The sequence below is a fragment of the Phyllostomus hastatus genome, unplaced genomic scaffold (assembly GCF_019186645.2).
Source record: "Phyllostomus hastatus isolate PE091 unplaced genomic scaffold, TTU_PhHast_1.1 phas_contig_16, whole genome shotgun sequence".
Lineage (NCBI taxonomy): Eukaryota > Metazoa > Chordata > Mammalia > Chiroptera > Phyllostomidae > Phyllostomus > Phyllostomus hastatus.
The window spans coordinates 23,062,049-23,078,780 of record NW_025333643.1 but is presented as its reverse complement, the minus strand read 5'-3'; the positions used below and the strand labels follow the sequence as shown (position 1 = coordinate 23,078,780).

The following is a 16,732-nucleotide window of genomic DNA, read 5'->3' as shown; positions in this document are numbered from 1 at the left end:
TAATACTTTGCCCTTCTTTTCAATTGTTTTCTTCCACATTAACAAATTATATTTAATTTAGGGCACAAACTTAGTGCAGCAGAAATCATACACATATTTTTACTCATTTCCTCCTCAATCTTTACAGAAATCTAAGTTCTGACCAAACATGTCTGTGCAGACACCAGAGGGCCCCAGGCTCCTGACATGGTGTATGCGGAGACCCTGAGCAGTGAGCACCCTCTGATTACTATTATTTTTATTACATTACTAACAGTATGGGAGAATTTTGTTTGGGGTGAGAATTTTGTCAGGTGGTGACATTTTAACAATTAAGAAATAGAAATCAACAATAATAAGTTATTTACTCTTCAACATGAACACAACATAGCTTTTATAAGGTACTGGCTGTTTAAAATATTCATAAAATGTAAAGGAAAAATCCAATTATTTTATACACTAGAATATAACTGAAATGATAACCCAATGCCCCCTGATTTCTATTGCAAAGCTATGATTTAATCTTAGAAAATCATCAGCATGATGTCATAATCCAAACTGGTTTTATTTTCATTTTGCTTCAAAGTTGCATCTGAACTTAAAGCTTGCATTCCTATTGCATTGGTCAAAAAGTTTGTTTGTTTTTTTCTGTAAGATGGTTTTTTTTTTCCATCAAATTGTATTGTGACAGTTGTCATATAAGCATGCACTTAAAAAAATCAAAATTCAAGAATTTTTATGTAGCCATTTTAATACTGAAGATAGAAGAAAAATGCAACATTTTGCCACATCATGCTTTATTATTTCAAGAAAGGTAAAAATGCAACTGAAATGCAAAAGAAAAGATTTGTGCAGTGTATGAAGAAGGTGCTGTGACTGATGGAATGTTTCAGAAGTAGTTTGTGAAGTTTTGTGCTGGAGGTTTCTTGCTGGACAATCCTCCATGGTTGGGTAGACTAGTTGAAGTTTATAGCAATCAAATTGAGACATTGAGAACAGTCAATATTATACCACATGGGACACAGCCAACATATTCAAAATATCCAAGTCTATAAAGTTATTGGTGAAAATGAAAAGATGTGTCTTTTATTTTAGGGAAAAAAAAACATATGGACTTTTGGGCCAATGCAATACTAGTTACTGATTGGCAACTTTATATCTTGTGGCTAGATGCAAAACTACTTAGACCTAACAGCATCCTTCCTAACCCTTTACACTATACTATACACTGATGTTGAATATCCAGACAATAGAAAAAAAACTGACATTCTTACAAGAAATTTTTTCATATCCTTTTAAAATATGCTTATTATTTATGTAAAGTTTAGTAACAGTAAATCTGTATGTTATAGCTTTGAACATATTTCTAAAAGAAGCTAATTAGAAATAAAACAGTTAATGTCTACAGTTATCCAACTTGGAAAAAAATGCTAACCTTCAATTAACCAATAGTTATAAAACTGGCTGTGTAACAGACAGACCGTAAGGAATATAAACATAAACAATCAGAAGACAAAGTTCCTTCCTCTAATAAGCAAAGTCCCATGAGGAATTAAACAAAACACGTGGAAGAATGTGGTCTGGGTCCACTCATCACCATAAACCATGCATGTTCCCCATGGTGGGTCACGGAGGGCTGACTTATGAAGTGAACACTGTTCAATCCCTGCCCAAGTGCAGCAGAACCAGGGGTGTTTGGGAGAGCTGGTCTAAGAAATGTTGTGGCCAGGCTGTTTGGGCTTTATGTCAGCAAGTTAAGAAATCAACACAATTTGTAGAAACATCTTAAATAAGCTGATGTGATATAATATGACCTGAACTTTTTAGCACACTTTGTGCATATGAAACAGCCAAGGCATTGTTAAAGACATCACATGCTTTGTGCAGAGTTATTAAGAACTTCAACTCTGAATCAGACTGCCTGGGTTCAGATTTTGGCTGTACCCTTACGACATTTAATATCCTGAGCCTTGGACAAGGCACTCAAATTCTTCTTCAGTTTCCTCATCTATGAAAGACCATGTGGCACCTACCTCACAGGACTGTCATGAAGACTAATAGGAAATAATACATGGAAAGTGATTATCATACTATCCGGCACATTGTAACTTAGAGAAATGTTAGTTAGGTATTCTAGTTGTTTTTTTAATTACTATGGTTATCATTAACAATTTTAAAATAGAAAAAGGGTGCCAAACAGGAAATTAAGGACTTGGGTCACTAGATGAAGACAACCTCTCCAAGCCTTGTTTCCCTGTTCAGTGGGGATAAACACAAGGCTGATCTCCCCGGGGTTGTGTGTGATGTGAATGAGATGCTAATGAATGTACAACTGACCCTTGAACAACATGGGTTTCAACTGTGCAGGTCCACTTATACATGGTTCTTTTTCAATAAACATATAGTCAGCCCTCTGTATCCCCAATCTCCCACTCACAGATTCAACAAACCTCAGATCAAAAACAGTATTTTCAGCCCTGGCCACATGGCTCAGTTGGTCAGAGTACCATTCTGTACACCAAAAGGCTACAGGTTTGATCCCCAGCTGGGGCGTGTACAGGAGGTAAACCACTGGTGTTTTTCACATCATTGTTTTTTTTTTCTCTCTCTCTCTCTCTCCTTGCCTCTCTCTCTAAAATCAATAAACATAACCTCGGGTGAGGACTGAAAAAACAAACAGTATTTTCAACCCATGTTTGTGAAGGGACAACTTAAGTTATACACAGTTATTCAACTCGGTGGGGGTCAGCACCCCTAATTTCTGTGCTATTCAAGGGTCAGCTGTATAGTTCTTAGAGCAGTGGCTGGCATATAGCTTAAGACACAACTGATATTTTTAAATTAAGTATTCAAGTGATGATATATGCATAACTAAATAAACTTCTATTAAAATGCTAGGGGGAAAGTAAGCAAGTGCAGTGATTATTGAGGAGGAAAGAAGGAAAGGTCCTACTCTCAAGAGGGAAGGACAAGGAATGCTCTCTGAGGTGACATGATCTAAGCTCTGGGTAATGAAAAAGAGTTGGACATGAGAAAGACCTAGGGAAAGTGCTGGAATGAAAGCTCGATGGGGGAAGAAATATTTGTTACTCCTCTTCACCACTATATCTCCAGACCCTGGAAAAATGCCTGGCCCATCATAGTAGGCACTCACTAATGACATATAGAATGAATGAAGAAAGTATATTTCCAGCAGAGGGCACCACAAATTCAAAGGTCCTGGGGTAAGTACCAGTTTGGTGTGGTCAAAAAGAACAGAGGGGAGGCTGTAGGGCTCAGTGCAGTAAGTGGACACACTGTAGCTGGAGTGTGACAGATGGCAGCAGTGAGGCAGGAGGGGCCAAATGACAGATGACCCTATCAGTCATAGTTTAAACTCAATTTTATTTACCTTTCAAAAAGATATCACTGAAGAGTTTAAGCAGAGAGTGGTATAACCTGGTTCATTTCTTTAAAAGATCACTATGGCTGCTGTGAAGAGAAGCTGTTTTAGATAAGCAAGAATGGAATCAGGAGGCCATCTGAGAGGCCACTGTATCAATCAAGAGATGAGTTGGAGGTTTCAGTCAGAACAGCAGACTTGTTGATGGGCTGGATGGTGAGGGACAAGGGAAAAACAGAAATGGAATAATTCTTGGGTTTCTACTTTAGCAAGCACAGATGAATATGCTATTTACCAAGATGGGAACAACTGGGAAGGAGCAGGTGAGGAGGAGAATAAACACCAGTTCTGTTCTGTTCTGAACTGATTCCCCTAAGACATATGAGTAAGGATGCCTACTAGCAAGCTGGTCAAATTAGGCTATAACTGTGAGGAGGTGGTCCACGGCTAAGCTACACATGTCAAGTCATCCAAAGTCAGTGACAAGATCAACTAAGAAGCTATGTATGAGTCTTTATCAGAAAATAAGAAACATGTAATCTATCACATTTCTCTTCCTGCTTGGCTGCCAGAAAGCTCCAAACTCAACATAAAGAACAATTATCGTCTCAGAAATTCTGCATATGATAATATACTCCTCTTACTTCCCCTCCTCTTTATGGTATCTAGTCTTTTATCTAAACTCTTTTTTAAGTATATGTATTATTACATATATGTACATATATATGCATGAAATGAGGTACTGCAGTGACATGATTTGGGGAGTCTGGCAGGCTGGCTCCCACATTATCTTGCCTGGTCTTCAACGACTGACACAGTACCTTGAAGTGATCTGTGGTGTCTCTGGTAGATTAGAAGCCTCCTAAGGGCATGAATTATGTCTTATCTTTGCATTACTGTGAAATGGAACAATGCCTAGCCCAGAGCAGGCAGACAGTACGTGTACACTGATGGTGTGCGTCACATGTCTGTAAATGAAAGTGATTGAGGCCTTGTTCCAATATAAGGCTTAGTTCCAAGATGTTTTAAACACAATATAGTGCATGATTACATACCAATCAGCAATATAGACAAATGCTTGGTTAGTAAAAGTAAATTTTCCAATCCTGGATTGAAATACTTCACCCAGAAGGAAAAAAAACCTGAAGTGGCTAAAAAGGTGCATGGTACTTAGACCTGCGGATGCACACTGCAAAAAGGAGCCACAGAACAGGGGCAATAAGGCTCCTATTCTTGTTACCAGTGGATGAGCCCATACCTTTAGCCTGCCCCTTCTCAGTGAGCTGAGGCACCCAATGCCTGGAGGACTGTGCTGAGCTGCAGGGAGGAGGGAGTGTCCCTCTGCAGGTGAGGCGAGTAGTGCAGAGGCTTGGATGATCGTGGCAGTTTAGCCGCCCAACTGCCCAGCCCAGAGGTGGTGGGAACCATGGCAGACACCTCCTGGGGCAAGGCACTGCCTCCCCCCATGGGAGCGGTGATTGGGCCCAGCTGCAGCACAGCACTTGCCCAGAGATGGCAGAGCCACTGCAGCCACCGTGACCAGACATGCCACAAGGCCCCAAGGGCAGGGAAGCTGGGCAGACTCGGGACCTGGGAACCCGTGGAGGCAGGGGAGTCTCCACCAGTGACATGGCAGCAGGGGGCGATTCTTAAACTGAGGGGGCTGAAGGCTGAAAATATGAATGGTAAAGACCCAGGCCCGCAGAAAGCTGCAAAAACAAATGGAGGGGGCCAGAGGACACCAAAAGCTAGAAAGATAATTGGGTAAGAGGAAAAGCCCTTGCCCTGCCCTTCCCATACCAGACTGGGGGTGGGACCACAGGTGGCAGGCACATGTGCCCTAGAAATCAGAAGTCAGAATGGTGGCATCAGGAGGTCCTGGACCAAAGAGGCCTATCAGTCTAGCCTGGGGAAAAAAGGGATTGGTTACGGGGTGGACCCACTCAAAGCACACGAAAGTTTAGGAACTTAATCGGTCTTTCTCTGGGAGAAAGCATTTAGCCCCTCCCATACCCAAAATGGATATAGCCCCAGCAAAACAAAGAAACCCTCTCTCTTGTTTGTGGCTCACTGATGTGGGCCAGCTTTGCTCCTACCTGTAGGTCACTCCTCAGGACCAATTCTGCTCTTGCTCTTGGCTTGCTGTTCAGGACTGGCTCTGCTCTTGTTCATTGTAAGTGCATCATTTGCTGCACTTAGATGGTGCATTGACCTGTCCTCTCCATGGGCCATGTGATCTTATCAGTCATGTGGCCCATGACCTTCAGGAGGGAGTCTCTCTCTTGCTGACCTGCTGAAGCATTTGCTGGTATGTTTGCATGCTCTCCCATCCAGGAGCACACAACCTTGCAGCCCTAGACGTATCATGGTCATGGCCATCCTGGCTCCATGCACAGCATCCAGGAGGGAGCCTGAAGCTCCATAATATTCTGGCTGGAGGGAAATGACTTTGTAAAAAAATGCATAAGGAGAGGGAAAATGGAAAAACTAGTGGGAACACAATGTGGACATCCTTAAAGGCCACAACTTTATGATTTAGAGTTTTAGAAAGTTACACATTTCTAAGAACTTCAAAGATGTTTAAGAAAGATCACACAAACTCAGCATGTAGAGTGGATGAGAAAGCACAGCAACTCTGTTAACTTAGTCCAGGCATAAGTTAATAAGAATCTGATAAAAAGGAGGCCACAGGTTCCAAAAAATCCAAGTCAACCAAACTTCATGAGTGATAAGATACAGAGGAGAACAAAAGAGAGACTCAGATTTTAATTTGGGGTTTGAGACCAAGCACTCAGCATGGTTGATGGAAATCAGAGAGAGGGCAGTAGAAAGTGATTTTAAAAGAGAGCTGGTACCTTCCATTTCACGCAGAGTAAGTTTAAGCTGAAAGTGGCCACCCCCGCCTCCTGATGCCCACTCCTTACAGTACAATAGCATGCTATCCTCTCAAGTCCTTGCCCAGAAAAATCTCACCAAGTAGTATTTCCATATAAACATAATAGAAAAACCCTTCCATATAATACAATCTCTGTGTTTGAAAAGCAAAGTGAAATGGATAAAATCATAAACACAAAAATAAGGGCCAAAAATTGCTTCTAAAAAGCATTGTGATTTCACATTTAGATTTTTTAAAACACTACTATATGAAAAGATGCTCATTATTATTTAACCATGAGAGAACTGTAAATTCATACCACAATGAGATGGCAGTATACAACTATCAGAATGGCTAAATTTTTTAAGAATCTAATAACAACAAGCAACAATGTGAATGCAAAGCAACTGGAACTCTCATATATTGTTGTGAAATGACCCAGCCACTTTGGAAAACACTTCAGTTAATTACAAAACTAAACTTACACTTTCCCTATGAACCAGCAATCCCACTCCTAGATACTTACCCAAGAGAAACAAAAACATACATCCTTACAAATACCTACATGCAAATATTTATAGCAGCTTTATTCATAATCATCAAAGAACTCAAATGTGCACAAACTAGTGAACAGATAAACTACTACCTCCATACCATGGCACACTATTTAGCAACATTTTGCTGCTACAGGCAAAAACATGAATGTACATGGGGGAAAAAAACAGGCACAAAATGCTTAATAGTATGTGGTTCTATTTATACGGTAGTCTAGAAAAAGGAAAAATTACAAATATTCTATAGACATTATGGTTATGATGGCAGTAATAAACATTTATCAAAACTCTAAAACTGTACACTTATAAAGGTTGAATTTTCCTGTCAGAAAATTATTCCTCAATAAACCCAACTTTAAAAAAACACTATAGCATCTTAATAATTGCTCAAAGAAAACTGTTAAAACTCAACATTGTTATCTATGATTACTCTGTGAAGTTCTATACATTTCTTAACTAGCTAGAATATTACAAATGTCCTTAATACTGGAAAGAAATAAACCATGTGTTTTTTCCCTTTTTGGGCCTCAAAACATTCCTGTGCAGAGACAGGGCACAGGATGTTGGAGTGCAGAAGCAGCGTGAATGCTGGTTATTGAGGCACTAATGAAGTGAGTCTTGTTTGCTGGACAGCTGCTGGCTCCATTGTTCCTTTGTCACTCACAAAAAAGGGGGCGCTGTTATGCTCATGGAATGTGACCTTCTCGTTGTATAGCTGTTACATCACGTCAGGAAACCCTGCCTGAGAGATCCATTCGCCAAGCAGCACAGAGAAAATGGTAAAAACAAACAAAACAACAGCAATAAAAGACCCGAAACCCTTATTAAATAAACTGTGCTACTCCTTAAATCAGATCACTTGTAAGTACTATTTCTCAACACTTACTATTCCAGAGTTTGTTTTTTATGATTAATGTTCTGTCTCATGTTATTATCTTCATATTATAACTACAATAGAATGTATTTTTAGAGTACAGATAATCTTTGTTACTCTTCAACAGACATTTTGCACAAGCACACCACACGATTACTAAGTCCACAACAACAATGGGAGTCATCTCTTTATTTTCTGTGTTATCAGTGCCTACCTAGATACTTTACCATTTTACAGTTTGGTGATTTGTCAACCACTTTCATTTGAACAAGGGCCTTCAAATTCTTTTGATGATCATCTACAGTGAGAAATGCGTTTACAATGAAACCTAGTACAGAGCTGTGTATGCACATATGCACAGCACCGAAGTTTTACAAAACAGGACTTATCCTCACCACATAAGATGCTCTCTATTAATAATTTTCTTTTTTTTTTCAGTCTTTAAAATGCTGGCAAACACTCACGCAATTCATATGATGACCCATAATTTTAAAAATCATGGCAAAAAACAAATACAAATGTTTCTGTGTATTTGAAAACAGGTTTTTAAAAATTCATTTGTTAGTTTTTAAACACACGAATAACCTTCACTGAGGCTGACTTACAAGGCAGCAGACTGCTCCTTCCATCTCAGTGACGGTTGCCAGGTCCAGTGGGCGAGCAGCAGCAGAAGGGACAGTGGGTGGGGGAGGCCTGGCTGAATAGTCAGAGCCTTGCTTCTTTCCCTTTTCATTTACCCTCATTGTCATTCCTTAACTTCTACACACACATACATACACACAGAGTGAACTGAAATAAAAGTCAACTGGGTAGAAAACAGCTGCAAAACAGAAGAAAGTGAAGCACGTTTTTTTTTAACATTTGAGTCTTCAGATGTATAAGTTATGATTATTTCTCAGGACCATGAGACACCTGAACAAGTTTAAAAGACTTAATTGTCATGTAGATCACACACAAAAAATATTTTCAGCTCTTCATAATTTTGAGTTTTTTAAACTGGCACTCAATATTACATTCTACTATTACACATGGACACTTTTGGGTATTTATAATAATTAGAGAGGAATTTTATATGAAGATTTAAAAACTTACTTTTAAGGACTCCCATAAGGGAAACTGGACCAATGAGAAAGGAATCTGAAGAGAGAAAAAAAAATCAAATAAATTGGGCAGAGAATATGAGATTTTGCCTAGCATGACTACACAAACCCATAATTATTACTGAGAACATTATTTCACTTGAACTATGTATATAGTAAAGCTAACATTAAACAAATGTATAGGTTTACTATATATATACAGGTTTTAGAAAACAAGTTAACTATGAGCATTCCTCTAACTCTTTGAGCTCATGGGGCAGAAAATGATGCTTGATGCTCTTTTCAAGTGGAAGAAAAGCACAATATGGAGAGGCTCAGCTACTAAAATGACAAAATCAGTATTTCCTATCACATATAATGAAGACCTGGCATATTTCTGCTTATAAGCTAGAACTGTCTGCTCCTTGGCAGGCCAACTGTTAGGGTTTAAAAGAGAAGAAGAGATAGGGGAGAGGGGGACCGAGGGGTAGAGGACCAAGGAGGGAGAAAGAGCTGGGAGTAAAGAGGCAGTAGAAGGGAAAGGGCCACAAAGGAAGGGGGAAGGAAAGTAGGGGAAGGGAAAGAAGAAAGAGCCGAGGGGAAAAGGAGTGAAAAAGAAAGAGGAGAGGCAAAGAGGAAGAGAAGGAGGGGGTGAGAGAGAAGGGAAAGCAGGGGGACAGATAGAGAAAGGAGGGGAGAAGTTGGAGAGAGGGAGGAGTTGGGGAGAAAGAAAGGGAGAGAGGAGGAAAGAAGAGGGAAACCAGAGGAAGATTAGTGAGGAAAGGTAGAGAAGGTAAGGCAGGTGGAGAAAAGGAGTGGAGAAGGAAGAGAAGAGACAGACAGAGCTACTGGCAAGAGGAAGCTGAGCCGTGGGACCAAAGGGACTAAGCATGGGTGTGGCAAGTCTGCACCCCTCAAAGAAGGAACAGCTGATCAACGCTGGCAGAGTAGAGGGCTCCTTAGTGCCTGATTTAGACACAAGAGCAGCAAAGAGAAGTGAAATTTGTAATAATGAAGTATGAATGGTGTCTTAAACACCACCCTTACATAAGAAGAACTAACGATTAGTTGTATAACCGTAAGAGTTGGAATTAACAGGCACTTTTCATGTTTCAGGCACTGTGTATAAGCACTTCATAGGTTTTATTTTGCTGAGTCCTCACAATCCTACAAGAGAGGTATCATTACCAGCCCATTTTAGAGATGAGGGCGTGGAGGTTCAGATAAGCTGTGTAACTAGCCTAAAGGCACAGTTAGAATTAAGAAGCTCAGACCATCTGACTCCAGTGATATGTAGTACTCTACCTAAAATACATCTAAGTGCACTTAATGCATAGAGTACATTCACCTTCAGTATAATCTATTAGCTTTTAATTAAACTTTCAAAAATTCTAAAAATAGAACCCTACACTTGCAAGTACCTGAACCCCAGTGGAACTCACCCACCAAGCTACGTAGTATCCACCCTCTGACCCATAGAGGCCTGTGCTGGGGACAACACTGCTCACAAGCCGGCCATGGCCCTAGTACTGTTATCTTGTACTCGGCTCACTGCTGAAAAGTAAATGCACACTTTGAACATTAATAGTGTGGGTGGGTGTGAATTTGTGAGTGTGAGTGTGTGTGACTGCAATTCTGAAGGAATTAATGGCCCATGAAATAAGGTATTAAATTACTTCTAAAATATTTATATTTATTCAGAAATTAAGAATCTAACATAATCTCTCTTACTATGCTAGAACAATGATAGCCCCGGGCTAGACAAGGGCCACAGAAAGAAAATCTGTCTTCCATTCAGACAGGAAATGGCAGTGAGGAAAAAAAAATTCCATGTCAATAGATTGGTTTAAGCAGAATCTCAGAGAAGATCATCATCTTCAAAACAGGCAACATCCTACTCCATGTGTCAAAGTGCTACAACAGAAGTCCAATTTAGTTCAGGGTTTTTTTGTCATAAAATCATGAAAGCATCTGACACTGTCCATTAAGAAACTAAAATGCTCTATTTGCAGTTAAATTAATTATTAAAACCAAAATTTTTACCACTACCCAGTATTTAATAAAATACCCAAGAGGAGAACAGGAAGTAGGATTAGAGATTACTTTAATGTTCTTCTTTGTACTCTTTCCTCCCAAATGTAAACATATCACACTTTAACAAGAATGTATTTCACACTTATAAGATGAAAAAGGCCTTATAACTTATTGTAACTTCCCATGACAGCATTTTTCACTTCTTGATTAAAATAACCCATAAATTAGTTGTGTGTTATCTGCACTTTTTCTTAATATGGGGGGAATATAGGTTTACAGTTATTTATATGGAAAATAATACAATAATTAATAAATAATAATACAAGTATAAACTCTGTTTCATGTACTCATAACCATAAACCTACCTTTGCCTCACCCTGTATTGGATTTTACCCACTTTCCTCTATTAAATATTATTTGTTAAATTGTTCCTTTAAAGAAGTAATCTTAAAATCACACATTTGAAACACCCAAACTATCCCATTGGGTATTTATTTTTAAGAGTGAATTGGCAGTAAATCCCAACTTTATTCTCTAAAACAAGATTAACTGACAGTCTAAGGTAATTAAATGTGCTATAAATGTTTAAATAATTAAATTTATTTCTGGTTTCTGATAGTGAAATATCCCTCCTAAGATAAACTCCTGATGTGTGAAAATTTTAAAAATAATCTTCAAGTCAAAATCGTATTACATGCATCTTGTCATTCACCATATGAAAAAACAATAATGGAATGTGTTCCCCACGTGGAGCAAACACAGCTCCACAGCGAAAACCAACACTTCTCCCAAGTCCCACAGTTCCCAGCAAGGCCTATCAGAAAGCTAGCGCCCTCCCTATGTCTGGTTTGGAGTTATGTAACAGTGAAGTTTCTTCAAAATGTAGAATTTAAAACCCCAAACAGATGTAAGCTGTTATTCTAAAATGTTTTATAGATGAAGAAAATGCATAACTATACTCAGAGGTCTTATATTCCAAACATAACATATCCATTTTATTGCACTAAATGTTACAAAATGGCTCACTGTTTTGACCTTTTTAATGCCTCCATTTAAGATGTTTTGTTTGAATAAGGTTATTAAGGCCCAGAGCCCTAATAAGTGAGTGGCAGTAAACCCAGCTACCATCAAAGAGGCAGATGTAGAAGGAAAAAAACCTGCTAAAATTTAACATGGATTCCACTAGTAATAAGCATAGCAACAATTCTATGCAAGGGCGTGTGAGGATTCCGTGTGAAATAGATAAAATGAAATCTTGGGTGTGGTAAACAGGGGAAGGAAGTGCTGGGTGTTACTAAAGACATAAAGAATGCACAAAATCACATTACAAGCACACTTTACCTTTCACCAGGTATGGACTAGAATCATCCTTGAAACCAATAAATACTTATAATGCTGTGATTTAAAAATAAATGTCTGTAACCTCATAAGTCCTTTGACAAATAATGATATAATTTATAATATAATTGAGGGGATATGAACATAAGAGTTGTATCATTTAGCTCTATAACTATATTTTTCATTGGAAAGGTCAAAGTAAAATACCAATTCATTTAAAAAAAAAGACTTGATTGTAATCTGCAATGAGCATACTACTACTATGAGTGATCAAGGAAGCCTAACGAATAAGAAAGTATATATAAAAAGCTGTGAAAGCTATCAGACTTTCAGACATAATCCCAAAATTTTCTAGCAATAAAACAAACAAACAAAAAATCACAGAATCTGCTAAGACCTCAAATCAGAAGGGGTCTGAAGAACAGCATGGATATTTGGGTGGGTCCAAGCACTGGCCATTGCAATTTTCAAGAGATCCCACCAGGAATCACCTTTTTGTTGCAGGACTGTGTTAGAATCTCTGTGCTTGATTTAGGGTTTTACATCCTAGTGTCACCAACAACAAAGCTGTTTCTCCTTAGCGCTCTGGGCCTTTTCCATCCAACCCCAGTGGTCACCATGGGCAAACAAAGCTGAAGAACTTGAAACCTTTTGTCTCAATGTAACTTGTCATGAAATTAAAAAATAAAAAAGTGATGAGAACCATTCAAATCTGATCTGCTAGCATATGCCATACCAAAAAATGTATGCATAATAAGTATATATTATTTTTAAATTTAGCAACTGTAACCCATTTATATACATATAGAGAAAATAGTGTATTCAATAATGAAGGAAATTACCCACTAAACTAAAAGTAGGAACAATTAAAACTGAATTATTCCTAATATTTCTAAAACATACTAAAATTCCTAAAGCATCTTTGCACAGAAAGTGAATATGGACACAAGACTTTGAAATCAAATACTGAAAAGGAGATGAATGTGAGTAGTTGTATTCTTAAGTACATCTATTAGATCTCAAAGGCAGGAGCATTCAGAGTATCAAAACTTACTACAAAGCTGTAGTAAGCAACACAGTGCAATAGTGGCATCAACAAAGGCATATAGACCAATGAAGTAAAATAGAGAGCTCAGAAATAAACCCCCACATATATGATCAAATGATCATCAACAAAACCATTCAGTGGGGAAAGGATAAATGGTGCCAGGCAAACTAGATATTCATATGCAGAGGAATTAAGTTGGACCCCTACCGTATACCATATCCAAAAATCAACTGAAAATGGATCAAAGATTTAAATATAGGAACTAAACCAACAAAATTCAGAGGAAAACCTTCATGACATTAGGTTTGGCAATGGTTTCTTGGGTGTAACACCAATCCACAGGAAACAAAAGCAAAGCTAGACAAATGGGATTACATCAAAATGTAAAACTTCTGTGTATCAAAGGACACAAACAGAAAGAAACAGAAGAAAATATTTGCAAATCATATGTCAGATAAGGAGTTAGTATTCAGAATATATAAATAACTCCTACGACTCAACAACAAAAGAAACTAAATTTTTAAATGGGCAAAGAATCTGAATAGACATTTCTCAAAAAAAAAAGATATACAAATAGCCATCAAACATATGAAAAGATACTCAAAATTACTAATCATTAGAGAGAAGCAATCCAAACCACAATGAGACATTAGGAAATTATTATCAAAAAAACCCTGAATATAACAAGTAGGGGAGAGGATGTGAAGAAATTGGTGGGAATGTAAAATGGTGCAGCCACTTGGAAAACAGTACGGAAGTTCCTTGAAAAATTAAAAGTAGAATTGCCATACGATCCAGCAATTCCACTTCTGGGTGTACACGCTAAAGAATCGAAGGCAAGGTCTCAGAGAGATTTTTGTACATTCATGTTCGTAGCAGCATTTACTCACAATAACCAAAATGGAAGTAACCCAAGAATCCATTGATGGATGAAATGGATACCAAAAATGTGCTATAAATGCACAATGGAATATTACTCAGCCTTAAAAAGAAAATTCTGACTTGCTACAGAATGGATGAACTTTGAGTACATTACGGTAAATGAAACAGGCTAGTCACAAAAAGACAAAATTATATGATTACATTTATATGAGGTATCTAGAGTAAATTGATAGAAACAGAAAGCAGAATGAAGGCTGGGAGAACACAGGAATGTGCAGTTACAGTTTAATGGATACGGAGTTTCACTTTTGCAAAATGAAAAGAGTTTGGGAGACTGGTTGCACAACAATGTAAAAATGCTTAATACAACTGAATTGTACATTTAAAAATGGTTAAAATGGTGTTATGTGTATTTTTACCATTTAAAAATATTTTTAACTTTTAAAAAGATACTTTTAAAAAAGGCAAGCTACAGACTAGAAGAAAATACTAGAAAAACATATCTGACAAAGAACTTCTATTCAGAATAAAGAACTTTCAAAACTTAATAAAAAGAAAGAAAAACTAATAACCCAATTTTTAAAATGCATGAAAGACTTGACAAACATTTCACAAAGAAAGATATTCACATCACTAATATAAACACATGAAAAGATAATCAACATCATAAGCCACCAGGGAAATGTTAGTTAAAACACACTGAGAAAACAGTCTGGCGTTTCTTCAGAAAGTTAAACATGGAATCACCATGCAGCATAGTTATTCCACTCTTAGTTATATAGCCAAAATAGTTAAAAACAGGGACTCACACAGATACTTGCACACAAACCTTCATTACATCATTCTTCACAATAGCCAAACAATACAAGTGTCCATCAACAAATTAACAGATAAACAAAATGTGGTATATCCATACAATGGAATATTATTCAGTCATAAGAGGAAATGAAACTTTGATATATGCTACAATATGGATGAACCTAGAAAACATTAAGCCAGATAGAAAAGGACAAACATTGTACCATTCCAACTACATGACACAGCTAGACGAGGCATGAGATATTAGGAAGTTATTATCAAAAAAACCCTGAATATAATAAATAGGGGAGAGGATGTGAAGAAATTGGTGGGAATGTAAAATTCTAAGAGAGAATCTAAAATTCTATTAGAGAAATTCTCTAATAGAGAAAGACACCAGATTAAATGTTCCCTGGGGTTCAAGGAAGAGGGGGAGTAGGGAGTCACTGCTTAATGAGTAGAGTTTTTTCTGTCTGAGGTGATGGAATAATTTCAGGAGTACAGAGTAGTGATCATTGTACTACGTTATGACTGATACTGAAGTGTGCACTTAAAGTGATTAAAATAGCAAATTTTATGTTATATTATTTTACCACAAATTTAAAAATACTTTTAAAAAGCACAATTTGAGGTGCCTCTATAGAACCACTAAAAAAGCTGAAGTGAGCAAGACTGACAAAACCAATAAAGATACACATGTGGAGCAACCACAACTCTCCTATTCTGCTGGTAGGAATTTAAAACAAAACAGTCACTTTCAAAATGGGTTTGGTAAGTTTTCATTTGATCCAGAAATTCCACCCCTAGGTATGTATTCAAAATCAATACATATAGCAGTGACAATATATGTCAACAATAAAATCTGTACATGAATGTTACAGCAGCTTTAATCACAGTAGTTAGTGTCCATGAACAGGAGAAAGGCTATATAAAGTGTGGCATATTCATATAGTGGAATATTAGGGATAAAATGGGAAGAACTACTGATACATGCTATAACATGAATGATTCTCACACACATCACATCAAGCAAAAAATGTCAGACACACAAAGAGTTTATACTGTATGATTCTATTTATATAAAGTTCTAAGGAAAGTCACAACTATCTGAGTGGGCAGACTAACAGGGATACAACATCAGAGCATGTTCTGGGGATATGGAAATCTTTAAAATCATAATAGGGATGTGGCTTACAAGACTATATTCATTCTTCAAAACAGTACACCTATGATTTGTGATTCAATGTATAAAGATTTTATCGACAAATATAATTATAAAAGGTATAGTTTTATACCTTTTATAAAAATGCTCAAGGTAAAGTGTGGGCAGAGGTATAGATGATTAAGTGGAAGAATATTGATAACTGTTGATTGAAACTTAGTGGTGAGTACTTTGGGGTGTGTTATACCATTGCTTACCTTATTTATGTTTTAATTTTTTCTTAATAAAAAATAAATGTACAAGTAAAGCATGACCACATTCCCATTGTTAAAATTCATATATAGAAGCCTGGAACTAAAGGTCCAAGTGAGCTCCATACCTCACTTGGTCAGTTAACCAAAGTTAACTGACATTAATAGTATGGGATACAGCTTCTCATTTATCTCAACATATTTAGTTTCAACCTTTTTTTAAAATTAGACATTAGTTAGTATACATATAATTCCAAAACTTTTTTTTCCCTAAACAACCTTTTAGAGATATTTCTATGTCGATTAATATAGACCTGTTATTTCTGACCACTGCATAGTATCTCATAATATTTATCCTTTAATGATTTATTTCCAATTCCCCCATTAAACACTATTTTTCCTTTAACTAATTATTTATTATTAGATTGAGATTCTAACTGAGATTCTAATTAGATTGAGATTGAGATTCACATGAG

At 37.2% G+C, this 16,732-nt stretch overlaps 1 protein-coding gene across 9 annotated transcripts in view; it reads right to left on the bottom strand.

The window, feature by feature from the left end:
* SLC25A26 (solute carrier family 25 member 26) overlaps nt 1-16,732 on the bottom strand; it is a 152,079-nt gene that overhangs the window by 25,987 nt on the left and 109,360 nt on the right. For 8 of the 9 annotated variants that reach the window (XM_045832254.1, XM_045832251.1, XM_045832250.1 and 5 more), the window contains one exon: nt 8,757-8,801. The exons of the other annotated variant lie outside the window; for it this stretch is intronic. In XM_045832254.1, the coding sequence (XP_045688210.1) occupies nt 8,757-8,801 (45 nt within the window). The remainder of the gene's footprint in view (nt 1-8,756; nt 8,802-16,732) is intronic. 9 annotated transcript variants of the gene reach the window in all.